General features: G+C 45.0%; 1 protein-coding gene across 5 annotated transcripts in view; it reads left to right on the forward strand.

The window, feature by feature from the left end:
* The window catches only part of LOC121865201 (protein bric-a-brac 1-like), a 106,169-nt gene extending 83,342 nt beyond the window's left edge, over positions 1-22,827 (forward strand). For all 5 annotated transcript variants that reach the window (XM_042364530.1, XM_042364533.1, XM_042364534.1 and 2 more), the window contains exon 7: positions 20,922-22,827. In XM_042364530.1, the coding sequence (XP_042220464.1) occupies positions 20,922-21,937 (1,016 nt within the window). In that variant the 3' untranslated portion in view covers positions 21,938-22,827. The remainder of the gene's footprint in view (positions 1-20,921) is intronic.
* The last annotated feature ends 283 nt before the right edge of the window (positions 22,828-23,110 follow it).

The following is a 23,110-nucleotide window of genomic DNA, read 5'->3' on the forward strand; positions in this document are numbered from 1 at the left end:
GATAGTATGGTTGGCAGGGGAGGGATCGCGGATTACTGTCTGCGGTTTTCGTCGTAGTTGGCAGGGGAGTGACCACAGACTATGTGCTTAACATTGTGGTTTGGAAGATTAGGGAATCTGGTAGTGAAGAAAGTGACTGGTTGGGTTATGTAAGCTACTGATACTATGGCCAGGCCGTGGTTGGGAACTAAGACACAACAGATAACGTGGTAGGACCGTAGTTGGGAGACGGTGACCTCAGTTGACGAGTTGTGATCGTGGTTAGGAGTTGGGTGGTAGTTGAGAGGCGGACTGCAAGTTTACTAGGGCGTTAGTGTGGTTGGGAGGTGGGAGCTCGTCACGCTGGCACGTTTTAGGGAGGGGACTCAGGGGAGGTGGGGCTTCTGAGACGTGGTAGGGAGTAAGGGCCGCCAAATAGTGGTGAGGGATCTTGTCCCCTGATATTGATGTTCGGCGCCTCTTCGAGGATTTCGGTATTTTTTAATATAGCTACTTTTAATTCTGCAAAACAGTACTTACGTGATGAACAACTTATTATTGTTATTATTATTATTATTATTATTATTATTATTATTATTATTAGTAGTAGTAGTAGTAGTAGTAGTAGTAGTAGATTTAATATTGAGGTAATTAAATGGTGGCGAAGGTGTGGCTATTGGGGGAGGCTGGAGGCCACATTTAAAAAAAAAAGTAGTAGTATTAGTAGTAGTTGTAGTAATAGTTGTTGTAGTTGTAGGAGGAGATCACGTGGGTCATCTGAAGATGAATTCCCTTAACGCTACCTAGAGGGTGGGGTGGGTTAGCTTTAGGTTGATGATAAGTTGAAGTTAGCTGGGGGGGCGAATCTATAGGTGACCCGGTGACTCCGAACACCTGTTTGTGTGTTCCTGTTACTTCTAAATGTTCTCTTGTTACTTCTAATATTAAAGACATCCCTGTAATGGAGAGATGAGAGACTGCGGGCAATAGGGAGATGGAAGACCACAGGTAATAGGAGAGGGGAGGGTGTAGGTGATGTGGTGAACCTTGGGGCTAGTCAGGGGGGTGGGTCGTGGTGTGGTGGACCCGGGGTAGGGCAGGTCAGGGGGCGGTGGTGGTGGTGAGGTGAGAGGTGCTGACGGTTGTCTGTTCCCGCAGGTGGTGGTGCCGGGGTGAAGCAGGAGAGCGGGGATGTGTTGGGGCTGTGGTGGGACGACACAGGGGGTGATGTGGGCGGCGCGGGAAAGCTACCATCATCGTCAGCACCACCACCACTACCACTAACAACAACAGCAACAACAACAGTAGATCAGGGGCCCAGGTGGAGCACGTTTAATCCACCACCACTCGCACACCTGGAGAGTCTGGAACACTCCACCTTCTCGAGGAAGGCAGAGGTTGTGATGGGTGGGGAGGTGACGGTGAGGCGCACCCTCCCCCCCAGCAGCCCTTGGTTCCCCTGCCCCTTCTGTGGCAAGGGCTTCCGTACGCGCGTCACACTCTCACGCCACGAGAAGATCCACACCGGTAACGCCTTCCCGTGTCCCGTGTGTCCCAAAGTGTTCTACCAGGTGTCCAACGTCAAGTATCATGTGCACGCTGTGCATGGCCGCCAGTATGAAGCTCCACCGCGTGACGTGCACCACTCGTTCTGACCTGTCTCTACCACAACACCCAGGCTGTCCCAGGTGCCCTGACAGGCCTCTACCACAACACCCAGGCTGTCCCAGGTGCCCTGATAGGCCTCTACCACAACACCCAGGCTGTCCCAGGTGCCCTGATAGGTCTCTACCACAACACCCAGGCTGTCCCAGGTGCCCTGATAGGCCTCTACCACAACACCCAGGCTGTCCCAGGTGCCCTGATAGGTCTCTACCACAACACCCAGGCTGTCCCAGGTGCCCTGATAGGTCTCTACCACAACACCCAGGCTGTCCCAGGTGCCCTGATAGGTCTCTACCACAACACCCAGGCTGTCCCAGGTGCCCTGATAGGCCTCTACCACAACACCCAGGCTGTCCCAGGTGCCCTGATGGTCTCTACCACAACACCCAGGCTGTCCCAGGTGCCTGATAGGTCTCTACCACAACACCCAGGCTGTCCCAGGTGCCCTGATAGGTCTCTACCACAACACCCAGGCTATCCCAGGTGCCCTGATAGGTCTCTACCACAACACCCAGGCTGTCCCAGGTGCCCTGATAGGTCTCTACCACAACACCCAGGCTGTCCCAGGTGCCCTGATAGGTCTCTACCACAACACCCAGGCTGTCCCAGGTGCCCTGACTTGTCTCTACCACACACACACAACCTACAGCAGTACCTTGCTTCTACCTACTTGTATCTCGTCGTTAAGAGTATGCCCACAGCCAGTCCACCCTACCAAACATCCACACATCCACCTCACCCCAACCCATATCCACCCCACCTTAACCCACATTCACTCCACCCCAACCCACACAAATCCACCCCAACCCACAACCATCCCACCCCAACCCACCACACAACCCCACAACCATCCACAACCATCCCACCCCAACCCACAACCATCTCACCCCAACCCACAACCATCCCACGCCTAGTCCACACCCATCCACCCCAACCCCATCTACCCCCCCCCATCTACCCCAACCCCCATCTACCCCAACCCACATCTACCCAACCCACATCCACCCCACCTAACCAACTTCCAGCCCACACCTAAGCCACAGCATCCAGTATACCTTGCAGTGGATACTTCTTCAGTACAGGGATCTATCATCAACACCTTCCTCTATTTTTCTTCTCGTGTGATTATTAATTTATGAGTATCTCTTGTGTTTTGTATTAGTGTTTTATTTGTGTGTGTGTGTGTGTGTGTGTGTGTGTGTGTGTGTGTGTGTGTGTGTGTGTGTGTGTTCCCGATTCCCCCTTTAGGTCCGATTGTTTTAAAATATAAGACAGAAATAATTTCACTTTTCCTTGTGTTCCTCATTATACTGTCTGACGTTTTCTATAATATTCTATGAAGCGTTTTCTATTATACTGTGTGACGTTTTGGTTGTTGACTCGTTGCCAGGAAAAACTAAATTTAGGAAAGTAAGATTAGGAAGTGTGTATAGCTTGATGGTTTTGAAGCAGTGGCGATTCTAGGATTATTTTTTTTCCGGGGGCAGGAGGGTGAGGAGGAGGGGAGGGCAAAGGGTTAGAAATTTCCCCAGTTTGTGTGAGTGAAGAAGCACCAAAGACAAGAGTAGGTTGTGTTATTGCCTCAAAAGTGTGCTTCCTTACCTTCACTGTGCTTTTCTGCTTTCAGTATCTTTCCCTTCCTTCACTGTACTTCTTTACCTTCATTGTCCTTCTCAGCCTTCACTTTGTTCCCTTCCTTCACTGTACTTTTTTACCTTCATTGTAGTACTTTCATAACTTCACTGTTTTGAACTTTCCTTCACTGTCAGGGGCAGATCCAGGAATATCAAAGGGGGGGGGGGGTCCAAGAAGTTTTGGGTGGGGAACATGGCAAGCCCACCCAGCTTTTTGGTTTGGGAAGGGGGAGGGGCAGTGTAAGCCCCCGATTTTTATTTATCTGACCAATATCATGGGCATTTTGAGGTCATTTTGAAGCTATGTTCACTTGAAATTAGGAGATATTCTGAGGTCAATAGTTCAAGGTAATTATTTTTTAGTAAACAAAAAAGCCTGAGTACAATACTGCAGTAAAGAAAGGTATTGGAATTTTCTGTTGAAAAGGAATGGGGTCCGGATCCCCAGGACCACCCTGGATCCGACCTTAACTGTGCTTCCCTTATTTGACCTTTCCTGTCCCCTAAACATTGGTGCTGCCTGTGTAAATAATGAATTGTGGAAAAATCGATAATAATCAACAATTCCCTGAGAACTGCTTATAAAATCTTACCTAAATGAAGGGTGAAAGTCTAAATGCCGGTGCGAGAGCGGGGCACAGTGTTGCCTCTGGAGGGAGGGGCCCCGGCCCCCGTACTGACAACGTTGACAAACAATGACAAGTGACAACGCATGATGAAAATATGTAAGCAAGCCTGTACGAATGAACAAACGTGTACTGTGGGAGTTGCTTCTCACTCTCCACATACTGTACAGTACACAATTTACAAATTGCAATATGTAACAAATGATGTGTGTGTGTTTAGAAGACAATTATATGTGTCTGTAGGCCCAAAATTCAGTTTCATGTCGCCCTAAACTCGTACAAAAAAAATTCAGGTGTGGTGGGGAATTTTATCACCTAACCTTATTTGAATGTTGTTTTTTCTTAGGTTCACCATTGGCATTTTTTTTACGTTTATGCCCTTTGGCATACTGTTAACGTCTCCTTTACACACAAACGTTCGTTTGTTCTGGAAGCAGCATTGTGCCAATTTTGAACCCCTTATACTGTAGTACCTCTTAACCCAGGAGGAAATTGTTTTTATCCCTGCAGTCTTAAGGAATGCCTCTCCATCCAGGAGTTGTAAACACATTAACTTGAACAGATAATAATGGATTGTAGCCAGACTTAGTGAGCGTACAGTATATTTCACAACCAGTTCTCGGATACTTGCAATAATTAGTGTTTCGTTTTGAATTAGTACACACAATATACTGAGTTATTAAATGTTCACTCTAAATGGATATACAGTACAGTACAGTATATAAACATGAAAACGTTGGGGCTAAATGTGGAATACAATGGTAATACCGTATTACTGTTCTGGTAATTTGCTGATAATGAATATTGATCGAGTTTTGTAATAAATGGTAAATATAAAATTTGATAAAGATAGAATTATAATTGAATTGTTAAACATTTTCTTTCTTTTCGTGAGCATTTGTCAACAAGAATGGTATAAAAATTCTTTATAGCAAATTACATTAGATGCTTTGTCTTTCTCTCGAAGGGCTGAAGATAATTACTGTTTACCAAGTTGTGTTTGTTGACGAGGGGGTGGAGTCGTGTTGGCAACTTAATCTTGTAAACAAAGTATCACTGATATCACTGCCCAAGTCATTTATTTTTCAGGCGACTCGAAGTAATCACTTCTAATCTAAGCCAACCCACCGAGTCTAGGTTGTACTTTTTTTAATAATTTTGACTTGGTTAGGTTTTGATGGTTTGTGACATTTGTTTTGGAAAAAAATTGCGGATATCATGTACAGTATCGGTTTTCTTTGAGAAACACTTCCAACACATCGGTACAGCTGTGGACAAAATTCCCGGGAGACGTTTGGCATTACAGGAGGATTTAATATTTACTTCAGGGTGAAGTAAGTAAGAGGGACTGGGATTTTTAATATTTGTTGTCTTAAGATTTTTCTTGGTATTTGAACGTTCAGCTACTGTAACCCAACCACATATTACCCATAAGTACAGTAGGGATTGCCAAGTATCGATACTGCATAGTGTTGTGTGGGCCACAGATAATGGTCGTCCATATTAAAGAGGAAACACTCCACAAGGATAACTCCTTAACCACAAATTTTCTCACCAGATGTATCTGGAGATTCAACACTTATTAATACTACATCCAGATCTGTTAACATAGTGTAAGATAAACAAACACGTCGCATAACTAAATTTTTGTAATGTGTAGGAAGAGTAAAGCTCAAGTAGTTAACTGCTGATATTTGTTAAACGAAAATAACAAATAACCTCTAGTAAGACCAGGTTGTTATCACGTTAAACATAATGTCAGAAGTTTTACATTGATCTAAAACAGATCCAATAAAGGCAGAAGAAGGATTCCCTGTGGGTGACATTGATAAAGTTCAAGTATTTTGACTTTGTTATAAGTAAACCTCGTACTGAACTGTTGAAGTGTTTGTGATAACTGTTGTCCTGTGCCTCATCCCACTCCTCGTCCACCTTCTCCTCTATATGTTGTATAGTTGTCCATCTTCCTCCTACAAATCTTGTATCTTTTATTCACAATTTTCAGTTTCTATCTTATTCTCTCAATTTATAAAACTGGATTTTTTTTCCAGTGAAGTATTATAATGATTAACATATAGGAGGTGTTGGTGTACCCGGTCAGTGTCCAGCAGCTGGCCTCACCTGCATCAAGGTTGGGTGTGTCTGGGTAACACGTTGTGTGTGGGACTGTGTGCTACTTGAATGTTTTGACCTTTACCATTTTCCTTGACCGCTTGGAGCATCAGAAGTGTCACTTGACAGCACCGCTGGCTGCTGCACTAACGCACGTTGGTCTGTTCCACACTAACCTACTACTGCTGCTGCTGCTGCAACTACCACTACTGCTGCTGCTGCTGCACACCCCACTCATTGACTCTGGCTTGCTGGCTCCCACACTGACCAACTCTTCTCCTGCAGCAGTAGCAGTAGCAGCCGTGGGGGGTAGGAAGCGTGGCCCAGGATGTCAGGCGTGTGGGGAGTGTGGTAAGACATTCCAGTGTCGAGACTCCTTACGACGTCACCTCAAGCTCCACCGCGGCACGGCGCTGGCCTGCCCAGCCTGCACCAGGCTCTTCGTGCAGCGCGGCGACCTCAACCGTCACCTCCGCCGCCGACATCCACAACTTGCTCCTCCACCCTTGCCCAGCCGAAAACTCTGACTCCACCCACTTCCCGCCACGCTTAACCCACCTCTTTCTCCACCCACTTCTCTAACCGCTCTACAAGTTTATCTTACTCCTTTCTTCGAAAGCTAAGCTCACACAGTTGCCAACTACAGTAGTCCTTTGATGTTTTTGTAAGGCTTTACTACTGGCACCGTGTTTTAACGTCCTATCATTGTTATTGACCACAGCACCACCTCCCTGTACAGTACAGTACTGTAGCGGACAACTGCTGGAGCCGCTTGATATAACAGTCCACAATTTGCTTGGCGTATGTTCATACTTGGCCCTACAGGATCAGTGTTTACTGTAACGCTCCTGATCACCTGCACTTCTTTACACGCTGTTATTACTTTGTGGCTGGTGAAGTGAAGCCTATTGGCACACCAAGTATGGAGGCGAAAACAAGTGCACAAATGATGTAGTGATGCACAAGTAGTGAAGTAGAGCTTGCAGGAGTGGGCATGTAGTGGGGTGGTGATTGTGGTAGGGGCGGCGGCGGTGACGGGCGGGCCAGCAACAAGAGCCATCGCACTCACTCTTCAGGGACTGTCAAAGCCTCGCTGTGATGGTGGTCGTGGTGGTCATGCTGGCGGTGCCTCGCCCACATAATGTTGTACCAAAACCTTCGTGCGTGCGTCACTCCTCACCCACCAACACCTTCACCCATAACGCCACACGGTCCTTGGCCTTGTGTTCCGGCTTCAATATCAACATGTTCATCAGCGTGAATAAGTGACTTGTGAGAAGTGAGTCTAGTATGTAAGGAGTTAGTGAAGTACTATTAGTTGTTGGTGAAGGTGTGGTGGGTGTCGGCGGTGATGATGCTCACACACAAGTGCCTGGGTCTGATACAGTGCCTGGGTCTGATACAGTGTCTGGGTCTGATACAGTGTGTAGGTCTGATACAATGTGTAGGTTTGATAGTGTCTGGGTCTGATACAGTGTGGGTCTGATAGTGTCTGGGTCTGATACAGTGTGTAGGTCTGATACAGTATCTGGGTCTGATAGTGTCTGGGTCTGATACAATGTGTAGGTCTGATAGTGTCTGGGTCTGATACAGTGTGGGTCTGATACAGTGTCTGGGTCTGATAGTGTGTGGGTCTGATACAATGTGTAGGTTTGATAGTGTCTGGGTCTGATACAGTGTGGGTCTGATAGTGTCTGGGTCTGATACAGTGTGTAGGTCTGATACAGTATCTGGGTCTGGGTCTGGGTCTGATATGTCTGGGTCTGATACAGTATCTGGGTCTGATAGTGTCTAGGTCTGACAGTCTGGGGTCTGAGTGTCTGGGTCTGATACAGTGTATGGATCTCATAGTGTTTTAGGTCTGACACAATGACTGGGTCTGATAGTGTCTGGGTCTGATACAGTGTGGGTCTGATACAGTATCTGGGTCTGATACAGTATCTGGGTCTGATAGTGTCTAGGTCTGACAGTCTGGGTCTGAGTGTCTGGGTCTGATACAGTGTATGGATCTCATAGTGTTTAGGTCTGACACAATGACTGGGTCTGATAGTGTCTGGGTCCGATACAGTGTTTGGGTCTGATGCAATGTAACTGGGTCTAATAAAGTGTCTGGGTCTCATATAGTGTCTGGGTCCGATACAGTGTTTGGGTCTGATACAGTGTTTGGGTCTCATAGTGTTTGGGTCTGATACAGTGACTGGGTCCGATACGGTGTTTGGGTCTGATACAGTATTTAGGTCTGATATTGACTGGGTCCGATACAGTGTTTGGGTCTGATAATGTCTGGGTCTGATACAGCATTTGGGTCTGATACAGTGAATGGGTCCAATACAGTGTTTGGGTCCGATACAGTGTCTGAGTCTGATGCAGTATATGGATCTCATCGTGTCTGGGTTTGATACAGTGTTTGGGTCTGATACAATGACTGAGTCCAATACAGTGCTTGGGTCTGATACAGTGTCGGTCTGATACAGTGAAATTGAGTGTTACAGGGCCTGCGTTTGAGTGATTGGGTTTGATACAGTGACTGGGTCTGATGCCCTGAATGGGTCTGATGCACTGAATGGGTCTAATGCAGTGATTGGGTCTGATTGTATGACTCCGAAAATGTCTGGAAATTGGGTGTTACAGTGACGTATTGATACAGTACCCGGGGCTGGGTCTGATACAGTACCCGGGGCTGGGTCTGATACAGCTACTGGGGCTGGGTCTGATACAGTACCCGGGCTGGGTCTGATACAGTACCCGGGCTGGGTCTGATACAGTACCTGGGTATTGTGTCTGATACAATACCCGGGGCTGGGTGTGATACAGTACCCGGGGCTGGGTTTGATAAAGTACCCGGGGCTGGATCTGATTCAGTACCCGGGGCTGGGTCTGATACAGTACCCGGGGCTGGGTCTGATACAGTACCCGGGGCTGGGTCTGATACAGTACCCGGGGCTGGGTCTGATACAGTACCCGTGACTTGTGTTTTATAAATAAAGTTTGACTTCTACTTATTACTCACAAAACTACTTGATATGTTTATTTATGACAAGTAAAAATTATAATTTTATTGTTTCTTTTATTAGCCTTCAAAAGTCTAATACAACTAGTTCTGGGCGGGAGGTTACTACTGCACATCATGCCCGTAAATTATTTAAATTACCATTTTCGAAAAATCATTAATAGTGTTTTTATATGAGTAAATTTATTCAAAGTTATAATCAGGTGAATTTACGGGCTGTGAACCTGGATACAAAAACAAAGTGCGTGTGTGTGTGTGTGTGGCATGAAACAGTGTAGGATGTCAACACAAGTATTGCAGAGTCGCAACACACGATGAGCTACGTCCCTGTAACGACGTGGCAGCTATAGCCGCTTCTATGGGACACGTGAGTCACGCCTCACCATCTTGTACAGTACTCCGTCTTCTGCTGGAAAACCTGACTGAATCTTGAAGTTGATTTTAGTTTACAAGAATCAAAGCCTATTAAGACAAAGAAAAAATCCAAGAATTATCTCACAATATCTTAGTGTGTGTCGTAACATGTCCATTTACATACATCGTAATGTGGCATAATTTTATGATTTGACTTACTGGCAACTCGTAGCAACCTAACACCACTATTATATTAAACATCATATAAGAGTTAAATTTATGGCAGCACGTATTAATAATTTAACAGGCAACACTTACCCCTATTACAGTAATGACATAATTATTGTATTACGTCACTGCTGTAATCGGGAACAAATAGCAACTCTTAGCAGTATATATCAGTTATAATTGGCAGCATTATGCTAATTGTGCTATTATTCATTATCATTATATTTCTGGTAACATAACTTAAATTAAATTTTTCAGTGTTAAACCAATTACCATTATACAGCAACTTTCTTACAAACCGTCCTTAATAAGTAACAGTATAACAGCATAAAGCTTCATATAATGTGTCAATAAAAGCCACTTAACGAAATTGTATTGCTGGCAAGATTGATACATGCATGAAGGAAACCTTACAGTAATAAATATAAACTGACAACATGTGTTACCAACATTAGTGACACCTTGTACCACCAACATGACTGACAACTTGTAACACAAACAAGTGTGATACACGTAGCAGAAAGGGTAATATATATAAAGTATCTTAACGTTAACAATATTACTTATTTAAAACAGGTGACCTGATAGTTTTAATCCTAATTGAACTCTTCAAAGTATCCCTCAACGTTTCTCTAACCAATCACACACACGCTCCATTTGACCAAATAGTCAGTTTAAAGCATTTCCAGAAGAGTTAAAAAGGCAATATATTATACTCGTATGTATGAGTCATATTTTATTAGACTACAGTATATGCATATTGACATAAGGATAAATACAATTTCATACATGTAATGAAACCATCATAAACAGTAAACCAGCATACTTCTCTTGCTATTTTCTGGATACCAGTACAGTACTCTTTGACACTTTATAAATATAGAAAACTAATGATGATGCGTGAAGAAGGTGGTTGAAACATATTACTACAGCAATATATATTACATAAAATGGTGGCGTCTTCATGTCTCTTCTTAACTGAAGTCATGCAGCTATCGTGACTTCTAACAAATAATTTTTTTTATTTATCACTATTACTCATAGTCATTGTATTAGAAATATCTCTTCATTTTAATTGTTAACGAGTAGTGTACTTTATGTAGTAACTTAGAATACGCGCTTAAAGTTACCTTAGTTGCTATAACGCAGTAATATATAATAACAACAACTGTGTTGCGTACCAAGACAAGTTATGTTTTTGTGTTTCTGGGAGGCCAGCCATCTTGGTATTGTTGTTGTATTGCCCAGATAATTATTTTCGCTTTGATGTCCGGCAGAAAAGCGTCATTGTTGTACTTGTGGCTGCTTGAATCACTGAAGTGTTGCTCATTAAGAAGATAAATTCCCGCAGAACTTACTTGCATTGATAAATTCTCATTAAATTGGGAGCCAAGGAAAACTTATCTTGATCCCTGCCACTGATGTCTTTATACTCAGAGCCTTTTCAACGTATTCTATGATCAATCAGAGTATTGTCCTCATATCTGAGGGTTGAAAACCACAGTCCTTCACTTTAAACGTTATCGGGCTGTTTTTGCCAAACCTCCAAGGTTATGTACCACCGCTTATTACTCCATAAAGTTACCGAGGAGGAATCCATATTAAGAAATCTCGTAAGTTATCAAAACTTGCGTCTCAATATAGGCAATGTCTTCTCACGCTCAAATTTTTACTCACTGTCTGCGCAAATTCAGGCCAGTTGCTTAGTTTTCAGTAGTAACAGTAGCGTAACACTATGTTATAATGTATGATTTTTTTTAATTATTCCAAAGAATTCATTATAGTTAATTGAGATCTACCACGCAGTGAAAGATCGCTATAGATAATTCAAAGCAAAGAATACAGTGAAATTCATTTAACAAATTTCCGATTTTATCCTATTAATCTCCTTTACTACTGTATGTATCTGGAGCGCGGTGGTCGAGTGGATAAAGCTCTCGCCTCTTGTTCCAGGGATCAGTGGCTCGATCCCCGTGCGCTCCCAGTTACACCTAGCAGTAAATGGGTACCAAAGTACTTGGGGAAAGTGAAGGCCATGCTGCCTCCTTGTGTATCGAAAGCTTAGTATACAGTACAGTGTGCTGTATCCACACAGTCCTTAACGGGCAGTCATGCCTACGGGACTCACTTTCCATTCACTATGTATCTACGATAATCGTCTATACCAGTGTTTCTCAAACTGGGGGCCATGGCCCCCAAGGGGGTCACGGCAAGATTTTAGAGGGACCATGGCAGGCTTGTAAGTAGTGTATGTTTGGAGAAAATGTGGAAACTGATTAAACTTTTTTTGTTACTCTGCATTGTTAGGGGAGAATTTTTTTTTATTTGTTTTTTTTATCATTGTGTGTAATCATAGTACCCATACGGTGCAGTTTTTATATTTACATAGTATGGTGCAGCAGCTAGTTTTTTATTTCCAACGGATTCGCTCAGATTGCACGATTCTAGTTCCTGTTCAGACGAATTCCTTGATCTCAGAACGATTCTGCTGCCAGAGACCTGTATGAAGAAAATCTCTGACTCTATTCTGGTGCTCAATGTATCAGTCATATCCAAAAGTTAGTGAGATCGCACTTCGAGTCCTCTTGCCATTTTCTACTACTTATTTATGTGAATCTGGTTTCTTCACCTTCTTCAAATAGAGAATAAAAGCCGAAACCGGTTACATGTGGACGGACCCAGACATGAGATGTGCTTTATCAGTGACTCAACCTCGAATCAGTCGACTGACTGAAAGGAAACAATGTCATCCATCCCATTGAACTGTAACAAAATATGCATTCTGTTTGATGATTGAAAACATTAAATTAAAGGAAGAGAACAAAACAGTTTATTTTCATCATTATTTGTGAGGGCTTGGGAGAGAACTGAAGGGGGGCCACGAGGATGTTGAGAGTTCCTCATGGGGGGAATGAAGTGAAAAAGTTTTAAGAAACACTGGTCTATACTATGTGTTACTAGCATTACTGATTGATTGATTGTGGTAATTACATCTCTGACGACGCAACAGCTTAGGTCATATGTCTCCGATCCTAGTATTAAGAAGTACAAATGAAAAAGCCAATGTAAGTTATATTGAACACTGGCAACCCTGGTAGGCAGTTGCTCTTATCAGCTGTAGCAGTAATGCCAATGAGTGATTTACGCAACTTTTCCACACGCACACACACACAAAAACACACTATAAAAACCAGCCCATACACACACAATGGAAGCAAGTCGGTATGTTATTTTTTTTCCAGTCAGTTGCATGAGTGATAATGGTCACTTACTGGCAAGTATGTAAGTGAAGACTTTCCCTGTGTATCAGCGACTGTCTGACAGGGCGCTTGTAGACCTATTATTATAGTGATGTTGATGTGCCTCAGTAGTGATGCTTGTGGCCAACTGGTGTTGATAATGTGTCAGTACTGATGTTTGTGTGCCTCAGTAGTGATGTTTGTGGCCATCTGGTGATGAAAGTCTCAGTAGTAATGTTATTTCCCCTAGTGATGTAAATGTCCCAGTAGTGAAGTTTGAATCCCACTAGTGATGTTATGTCTCAGCTGTGATATTGATGCCCCACTAGTTACGATAGTCCCATTAGTGATGTCAATGTCCTATTAGTGATGTTAATGCATCAATAGTGATGTTAACGTCTCAATAACGATGATAAAGTGTCTGTTTATGCCCCCAGTAGAGATATTTATACCCCATGAAATAAATTACTATGTCTTATTTTGGCTACACACACTGCCAGCTAACATGTATAATAGTCACTTCACCAGAGCCACTTAGCTGAGGGAGTGGTTGAATGTGTTGTGTCGTGGGGGTGATTCTATAATATACAGTGCGGCTTTTACAGTAGATCGCGGTTTATTTTAATCGTTATTTGTTGTAAGGAATTTAACGGGTAGTTGATAAACTTTGGGAGTTGAAATATACAAATAAATACAACAGTTGTAAGTACAGTATTCGCCCTTATATCCGTTGTGGCGTATGGTGATAAAGTAACACCAAGGCGGCGCCGATATGATGCGGGAGGGTGGGACTTTTCCATTCACGAGGCTACGACGCTAAAACATTCATGACGGCAAGCAACCCAAACCAGTCTAACCTAACCTTCTCCAAGTTCGTAGGCGATGGCGCTGAAACAGTCATGATAATTACTAAACAACGTAACCAAACCTAAAGTCCAGGTGGTGTTCGGTACTAATATAATATACTGGTGCTTAAAATCTCTTGTGCCATAGAAACAGAATAAGAAATAAGAATTCATATTTAGCATTTCTGCAGGAAAAAAAATGGGAATTATTATATTTGTTAGTGTCGTCTTCCATAAACGTTTTAGCGTGGCAGTTTGGCGGAGTCCCTGGCAATTCAGGGAAAGAACACTGTTGGCTGTAGCAGTGTAGCCTAACCCCAGACAGTGACCGCTCTCTCCCTGAGTGTGGGAACGTTCTGATGGTGGAAGTACACAGTATTGTATAATATGTCAGTAATGTCCCCGATGGTTCTTTGGTCACTGAGATAAAGCGCCTTTGTTTTGGCTCAACTTTGGATGACAGACCACATGTTTAAGGAAAACCTGGTTGGTCGGTGACAGTGGTAACTCGTTTCGCTTCTCATCTTAGGAGGACCGCTGGTGGCTGGGTGTTGAGAAAAATGTAATTAGCACTACAGGAAAAAGATAATGATCGTCTTATCTTCATTGTGGTGTGTGTTTGTTTGTGAGACCTTGGTAACGGTGTGTGTTTGTTTGTGAGACCTTGGTAACAGTGTGTGTTTGTTTGTGAGACCTTGGTAACGGTGTGTGTTTGTTTGTGAGACCTTGGTAACGGTGTGTGTTTGTTTTTGAGACCTTGGTAACGGTGTGTGTTTGTTTGTGAGACCTTGGTAACGGTGTGTGTTTGTTTGTGAGACCTTGGTAACGGTGTGTTTGTTTGTGAGACCTTGGTAACGGTGCGTGTGATCATGATGACTGTGTGTACGTGTGTGCGAGACCATGGTGACTGTGTGTGTGTGTGTGTGTGCGCGTCATGGATAAATTAACCTATGGAACCGATAACCCTCACATCGTTGGCAACAGTGTATAAAGCTTACTACTGTTTCCCTGTGCTAAGGTTAGAACTCACTCGCCACTCCAACAATTAGATGCTCATTTTTACTTCCTGGTCACACTGAGCATCCTGTGTGGGGTGGCATCCTAAAATCCCATTCTCAAAACTCCGTTAGCTGAGATTTGCCCGTAACTTAAGAGGTGAGAATGCAGTAAGCTACCGGAATTAAAAGTTGTTGGACTGAAACACGCCTGTAACCAGAGGCCTTCTCTCATCTCACATATACTTAAAAGAAAATACGTCGTTTGTATTTCTGAAAATTTTAATCCAGGTCTTTCCTTCGTTAATACATTGTTCTCGGGTGTTTCTTGAGTGGGTTGCTATTGGTTGTGATCATTTTCATCCGTAGGGGAGTTTATGTTGCCTGTTGTGTTGTTCCTGGTGTGTTTAATGTCCCTCTGTGGTTCTTCCTGGATTTCATTCTGGGCTGAGCTAGTCTCTTACCGCCATGGAAGGTTCATTGAATGTGTTGGTCATTGTTGAACAATTACTGAGACCTTCACACACACACACACACACACACACACACATGTGTGTATACGCACAGCTCTTCTAGGAAAGGGTTATTGAGTTACAGATGTGACCTTATCTGTTGTTAGCAGTGTTGTGGTGGACAGTAAGGTGTGGAGAGCACCACAGCTGCCACTCCACGCTAACTTTGAGGGCAAGATTTACCTCCACGTCTGGATGATGATGTGCACCTGCGGATCCTCCTAGACTAGATTACTATGCGCTTCTGCCATCATTGTTACTTCTTTTGTACAAACTCCCGTATGCTCGGAAGTGTGTATGTCTTCTTGTATGTGCACACGCAAATGTGCTGTCACGAACAAACATACACAAACAAAATTATATTGTCGGTGTTGGTGTATGTGTTTACATAAATATATTATACATACGTATGTTAGGCACATCTTGGTGCAGTCCTAAACAATGTTGTTGAGAAGCAGAACACATATTAGAACAAAGTTTGCCGTACTGCAGGTGTTGGTGAGTGCTGCGAGCGTGACTCACACGTGTGCTGTGTAGCCAACGTATTACCTGTCAGTGAAGGAGGTGCTTTGGTGGAGGGGTAGAGGTGATGGAGCTATGAGGGAGGAACACTGGTGGTGGTGGTGGTGCTGGTGGTGGTGCTGATGGTGGTGGTGGGCGGGGTAGGTGTGCTTGCGCTGGTGCAGCGCGGCATACTGTGGGCGGCCTCCAGGCCATCTGCAGGCCAGGGCGTAAGAGTTGTTCTCTCTTTTGCAGAGCGCAAGATCGGCGCGGGTTGGGAGCCGCACCCGAGTCACTGTACATGTGAGTCGTGCCGCAGCTGCGGCTTTTGTGGCAAAGCGTTTTCCACGGTTGGGAGTCGCAAGCGGCATGAGCGCGACAAACACGTGGACCCTGGCTCGTTACCGTGTGAGGTGTGCGGCAAGTGGTGCAAGAATCGTGGTGCGCTCATCAAGCACAAGAGTATGTTGCACCGCCCACTGCTAGCCACCGACCTCCGCTACGAGACCCACCCCGCCCTCCTCCTGGCCGCCCACTCAGCTACCCACCACCACCACTCTTCCTTCTCTACCCACCACCACCACACCACGCCCCTCCCGCCTACCACCACCACCACCACGTCTTCTCTGCCACCTGTCTCAGTGACGACCATCACCAGCGCCGACAGCGAGGGAGAGAGCCCCCTGGGTGGCATGGGGGGCGACATTCAGCGGGCGTACCAACAGTTCATGTGACGGGGCGCGGGGCGCGGTGGAGCGGGGCGCGGGTGGGGCGGGGGCGACAGTAGTTGGCCCCAGCAAGAGCGGGGTGATGGGGACGGGTGTAGGGGAGTAGCCTTGCCCTGTAGTGGAGTGTTAGTGTGTGTGTAGCAGGTGGTGGCGGTGGCCTCACTCACGGGCGTCTCTCATCTTACAGGCTGCGAGGACCCAGAATGTGAGGCCCCCCTGGGCCTGCCCGCTCCGCCCACCCAGGGCCATCATACGCCCCCTTTGGGGGCCTTCGCGGGGGGATTTCCCTGGCCGCCCCCTCCTGGGCAGCAGCATGCTGGGGGGGCAGGGGCGGCGCCCTCGGACAACCAGTGCATGTTCTGTTTCAAGTCATTCTCAAATCGTGGTTCCATGACCCGACACCTACGAGACCAGCACCTACAGCCGGGTGCCACCGTGACGTGCGACATCTGCGGCAAGGTGTGTAAGAACCGTAACTGTCTGATAACACATCGCTCGGTGGCCCACTCTGGGCGGCGGCGGCCCCGAGCCCCTCCCCCCCAGATGCAGTCCTGGGCCGCCCACGACAAGAGCTTGATGGACATGCTCTACCACCAACAACAACAGCTGCAACAAGAGGTGCCGACGGACCAGGCGTGAGTGTGGCGGGGGAAGGTAGCCCCGCCCTCATTAGCTGTAGTAATGACTTGGTGTAGACTCCCACATGCTTACTTACTGCCAGTTTAGAAGCGCTTGGGACCCACGTGGTGGCCAAAGTTCTGCTAGTCTTGGATTGTTGCCTCCGTAGTGCGACACAGGTTCCTTATGCACACTGTAACAAGAGCATTCCAGATCCGGAGTAGTTATATTTTGTATACCCAGAATGCTTTGTAGTAGTGAACCTTTGTAAGACATTGCTTTAAGTGCCAGATCTCATTCTCTGTAGTCTGTGATGTTACTATGGTATGTATACTTTAAATAAATAAGATATTCGTAATACAATCTTTTACTTACCCAGCGGTACCTCCCTCCCCTCAGCTGGTACTTGTTGCTCCCACATTAGAATATACCGAAAGTAACACCATATTATATATATATATTTTTTTATTGTGTGTGTGTTAGAGTTAGTGTTCCTGCCTGTCTGTGTCCACGTGTGTATGTATGTATGTATGCGATATATGTGATTCCGTCTGTGTGTGTGTGTGTGTGTGTTTCCGGTATGCTAATGTAATCAGGAGAGTAGAAATCGATAAAAAAATGTATAAAGAATGGGGAACTGAACTTACAAACAATATGTGAAATAAAAGAATTTGATGGATGAGGAACTGGAGAAAATGTGAAGAAGACCGAGAGTTCAAACAGTGTAATAAAATAAATAAATAACGTATCTGAGTTATCTTTGCTATGTATGTACAAGATTATTATAATAATTTAAATTTATTTACATACAAAAAAACGTACAAATGCGCGCGCACACACACACACACGCACACACACACACACACACACACACACTGTATATTTTCAGCCTTCCGGCTGCCATGCTCTTTCAATAAACAGTTAATTATTATTATCATTATTATTATTATTATTATTATTATTATTACACACAACAATTAATCAAATATATGTGTTATATGTGTGAAATACTGTATAAATAAATAATGTTAAGACTGATTCTTACTCTGGAGGTGTAAGTAACTGTACACGACCCAGTAGCCAAGTGTGGAGGGTCGCCAGTGTACTGCACCAACATTTCGCTCGCCTTCTTCACGTCACCCTTACTTGATAATACAAAATTCGTATCAGAAATATTTTACGAAATTTATAAGTTTTGGCTTTGTAAAATATATAGAATCCTCCAGTCACTTATAGTCACATAGATCATTGTTACTAGTACTGTATATGTATTTTGAAAGAAAGACAATGGGGAAAAAATATATATATATATATATATATATATATATATATATATATATATATATATATATATATATATATATATAATTAGCTTTAGAGTCATTTGGTAAATATTGTAGGGATATTCACAGTTATAATTTATTATTGTATGTCACAATTATTTTGGGAAATGTTGATTAGTTGTGAAAAAAATAAAGTAAAGCACCTGTAAGTTAGTGAATGTAAACAACCGCGTCTCAAGCTGTATAGACTAAACAGGTCCCCTGCTGACAGACAACAGGTCCCATCACACCTCGCCGTCTGTGCCACCTTCAGTTTTCAGACATTAACACATTTCTAATATGAGGAAATTTATAATATTTTATATGTAATTGTGGTGAAATTATTTTCTTCTTAAATATTTTTAGTGTTTGTTGACGGCACAATACTCCGACTAGTCAACCAATCAGATTTCAGCATTAATCAGTAGATACCTCTTGTCTTTTAGTGTTGTAGCGTCAACAGAGTTCCAGTTTATATTGAAGAGTACTTAGGGAAAAGTGTCTGAAATATGTATGATTGGAACAAAAATCGATTCAAAATGTAACACAAAGGCTACCACCTGTTCTGTTTTTTTTGTGTCTTGACCAAAACACGACCTTCAGCTGGTGACTTAGTGGTCCATGTTAGCAGACTTTGCACCACCAGTCATGAAGATATTAGTCAGGTTGATGTGTGGGCCACGTGATGCCAGACTTATTGTACTCATGCTGGTCACAGATACAAGTGGACCTGAGTAGGAAAAGATGGATATGATATGTAGCTGTTTAAGTACAAATACTGCTCTGTGTGTGTGTGTGTGTGTGTGTGTGTGTGTGTGTTGATTTACGTGTACAGTATATGTGAGTATTTTGTAAACTGCCACAATTATCAAGTACTCCGCTTTTGCGTATTGAAGCACTTATCAGGATGTTGACATCTAAAAGGTTTCACCAAGGAAAGCTTTGACGTTAAAATGTTTTTTATTCACTGACGCTTAGAAAACACAAGACAAGCATTATGGTTAAAGACTAAATCAATATTTGTGGAGGGCGTGAGGAGGGCGGCAGAGGACCCTGGCGATGTACACAAGAGGTGTCGTGAGGTGTAAGGTGTGTGGGGAGGTAGATGGTGTATGACACAGGGGTGGTGAGCCCATGCCCACCGTTGTCCTCTGATGGTTTACTTTATCCCTGTGCATGATGATGATGATGATGATGAGGTTGTTATGCCGTAGCCTAGCCTAGCTCCCCACCCCTCCTCCCTCCTCCACGGTTGGTTGGCTGGTCCGGCCTGGCTGCTGCTGCTGCTGCTGCTGCTTGCTTGAGTCTCACGCTGTGAGGCCGCCACCCGCCCTTACGCCGTGTCTCTTGCAGGTGGCGGTGTCTGCTCCGTCGGCGTTGGCGACGTTGGATGCGGCGGGGACGCCGTCTGGTACCCACGAGTGGTGCTGCGGCCCAAGACCTACTTATGCCCCTTCTGTGATAAGTGCTTCACCAACCGGCAGAGTCGGTCCCGCCACGTTCACCAGAAGCACGCGGCGGGGCTGGCGGGGACCTGTGCTGTGTGCGGCCACGTCTACACCAACCTCCAGACCCGCTGTGCTCACACCCGCGTCCATTCACGCAAGATAAAACCATAGCCTCCCATGCTATCCTTACTGACTCTGTGACAGGGTCAGTGAAGGTGGGCCCCGTCCCTTCCTGCGTGACAGTCCGCCGTGCTGCTCGTGTGTGTGTGTGTGTCAGGAAGGTGGCGTGGCCGGCAATGGCGGGAGGTCCTGACGGTGGTGGAGTGGTCCAACAAGAGCACCACTCAGCCCCGTCTCTCTTACACATTGACAATAAGTGGCCATACATTTTACAAACACAGTTTTATCTCGGGTTGTGGTAGAGGAGCGCCCCTATGTTCCCTGTAGGTGTTGTAGGCGAGGCCTGGCCACGCCTCACCTCTAGTTTCCACCCTCATCATTCTCCAGTAACTTGTCTTACGGTCCGCCTAACACTCATCTCTAAAGCTTTAGCGCATATGGTAGGGCGCTGAGGATTCTCACAAAGCGTAGATCAGTGCCAATTCATTTTAATAGCTACCTACAAAACTCTTCATAGCAAGTGATGTTACATATTTCATGTAAGGTTGTTTTTTGTAAATATATTTTGTCCCATCTAATGTATATATACACTGTTTTCTCATAAATAAAGTTGGAACTTACTAAATTGTTTCCATTTTCTTGTTTTTATCCATATATATATATATATATATATATATATATATATATATATATATATATATATATATATATATATATATATATATATATATATGTGTGGGAAGGGAAACTACATGGTATGGTAGGTACAGTATAGGTGTATGGTAGTTGTGCGGTGCAGGTGGTAGCGTGACAGTGTAGTGGTTGCCGCCCTCCGTGAGGTACTCTGCTGGTGGGGTCCTGGTCCGTGGTACTGTACAGTGTAGTGTGGTGAAACAAGGCCCTGGGTAGTGTTGTGTAGTGTAGGTGTGCTGCTGCCTACTGGCGCCTCTCCCCGTTTTCACCCCCGCCCGCCGTCTCTTTTCAGATGTGTCCGCCTTGATGGCAATCGCTAACGCTGTGCAGGCTACAGCGCCGTCGGACCGCCCCATGAAGTGTCCGCTGTGTATGGGCATCATCAAGCAGGCACGAAACCTGCGTCGCCACGTGTTCAAGCGTCACCTACCTGCTGCCAAACGCGGCGAGATCACCGAGGCCGACGTGAAGAACGTCCTCGAGAGTAAGTTGAAGACCATAACTGTCACCCCTCTCACAGAGGACGAGTTGCGCCAGGTGCAACAACGCACGCGACGCAAGGGTACAAGGTCGCCGCGGAAAAAGAAAGGCATTGCTTCTCTGCCAGATGGTGTAAATGGGTCCAATATCAACGAGTCAGAAGTGACGATTCGTAAGCTGCCGCACAAGAAAGACAAGAAGGATAAGGTAGGAGGTGTCACCATGATGGGTGGTAGCGAAAGTGGGCGAGAAGACATCCTGCAGGAGGCCATGGCAGCACGGGACAAGGACATAACTCCGCAGGATGAAGTGATGGACTTGGCCACCACTCAACAACAGCTGCCGCCCATATCCGTGGTAGTGTCTCACAGTGGACACTCCGGCGTCCAGGTGTCGTCCCAGCCCATGTCTCTAACCGTGACACAGACGGCGGGTGGTATACATGCTCGCATACCGGCAGAGGCGGCGCTGGGGGCGGGGGTGCGGCTGCACGCTGACTCTCCCCTTCCCCTGCACCGTGACCTGCCTACCATGCCACCTATGGCGTTCGAGCCTCAGGTAACCATCAGCGAGGGTATGGTCACGTATCACACCACCTCCCCTTCCCAGGTGTTGACCCAGACCACCTCACCATCTCCGTCGGCATCGGGGTATGCCCCGACATCATACTGGTCCCCCACTGGCATGGGGCTTACTGCCGGCACCTTCCAGCCCCACCAGAGTGTGTTTGCTCCGGCCCATTCTGAGTACTTCACAGCGGGCGTGCACATGGCTCGCCCGGCCTCCTTAGAACGTATGCAGCAGCACCGCCGTAAACCTTACCAGTAATGCTGCTCAGGTTACTAGTGCTGCCCAAATGGCATCAGCCGGGGAGGCCCAAGCTGCAGCCACGGCTACCCATGTCACAGCTTGTTCGCCCTCCCGCACAAAGTCAGCATCACAGCTATACACTGTGTCTGGCTCCAGATAGAGGTAAAAGCGGATGGTTGCAGGTGAAGGGCTTGATGATGGGACAGGCGCTGGGTGGACCAAAAGCCCTCACCACCACCGACCTCGTAGTGGAGTAGAGTACAACATTTTTATATAGCAAGGACGGCAATTATCTGTGTGTCCAATTATTTTAGTTTGTACTAATAATGGTACAAGTGGACTTTATGATTGAGATTAGTGTTTTTATCTGTGCTTTCCTTGTTGCTTGACTGTTGGAAGAAGGTAGGTATGTGGTTGATGAGCAAAGTCATACAAAGACAGAGCTGCCGTGGCTGCCCAGCTGAACAGGTAGTTGTGTGCCTGGTAAGTGTGCTACTGTCAGATGTGTAACTATTAACATTACTCTCAGATGTGTAGTAGTTTATCACCTACAACTGAAATAGATGTGACTACCAGATGTGTCAACGGTTGTGTGATTCTCCAGAGACATAGTAGTACTTTTATGCAATTATTAGTATGGAAAGGTTAACACTATTAACTATTACCTACTAAGGCGTTTGTTATTGTGTTACTATTACAGGAGAGAAGGGCGAGTTAGCTAGCCTGATGTGAAAGGATACATGAGTACACGTGTCTGTGAATGTAAATTTTCTCATGTAAAGTGTGTATGTGTTATTACATAGTCTCATAATTATGCGAGAACCTTTACAACTCTAGTGTGTTAACGAAAGCCTTTGGATGTTGGAGCAAATTTATATGTCTGATTTGTGATTAAATTTATGAGTAAATCAGTGTTTTATTTTGGATGTCTGAGTAAAGGAAGTCTGAAATGTTAATACGAACATTGATTGTTTATGTTCACTTTAGCAGTGTTCACGCAGGAGGTGTTGACTGAAGGCAGCACCAAAACACCTTAAGATTAATTTTAGTTGTTCCTCTCAAACATTGCCCATGAAAAAGTAACTAATTGACAAAGTTTTCACGACGAGAATGACTTGATATTAAAAAAATCAAATATTACTCAGACATTGTTATTTTGTTTTGTCATAAAGTGTGACGTCATCTGTCACT

The sequence above is a fragment of the Homarus americanus genome, unplaced genomic scaffold (assembly GCF_018991925.1).
Source record: "Homarus americanus isolate GMGI-L3 unplaced genomic scaffold, GMGI_Hamer_2.0 scaffold18547, whole genome shotgun sequence".
Lineage (NCBI taxonomy): Eukaryota > Metazoa > Arthropoda > Malacostraca > Decapoda > Nephropidae > Homarus > Homarus americanus.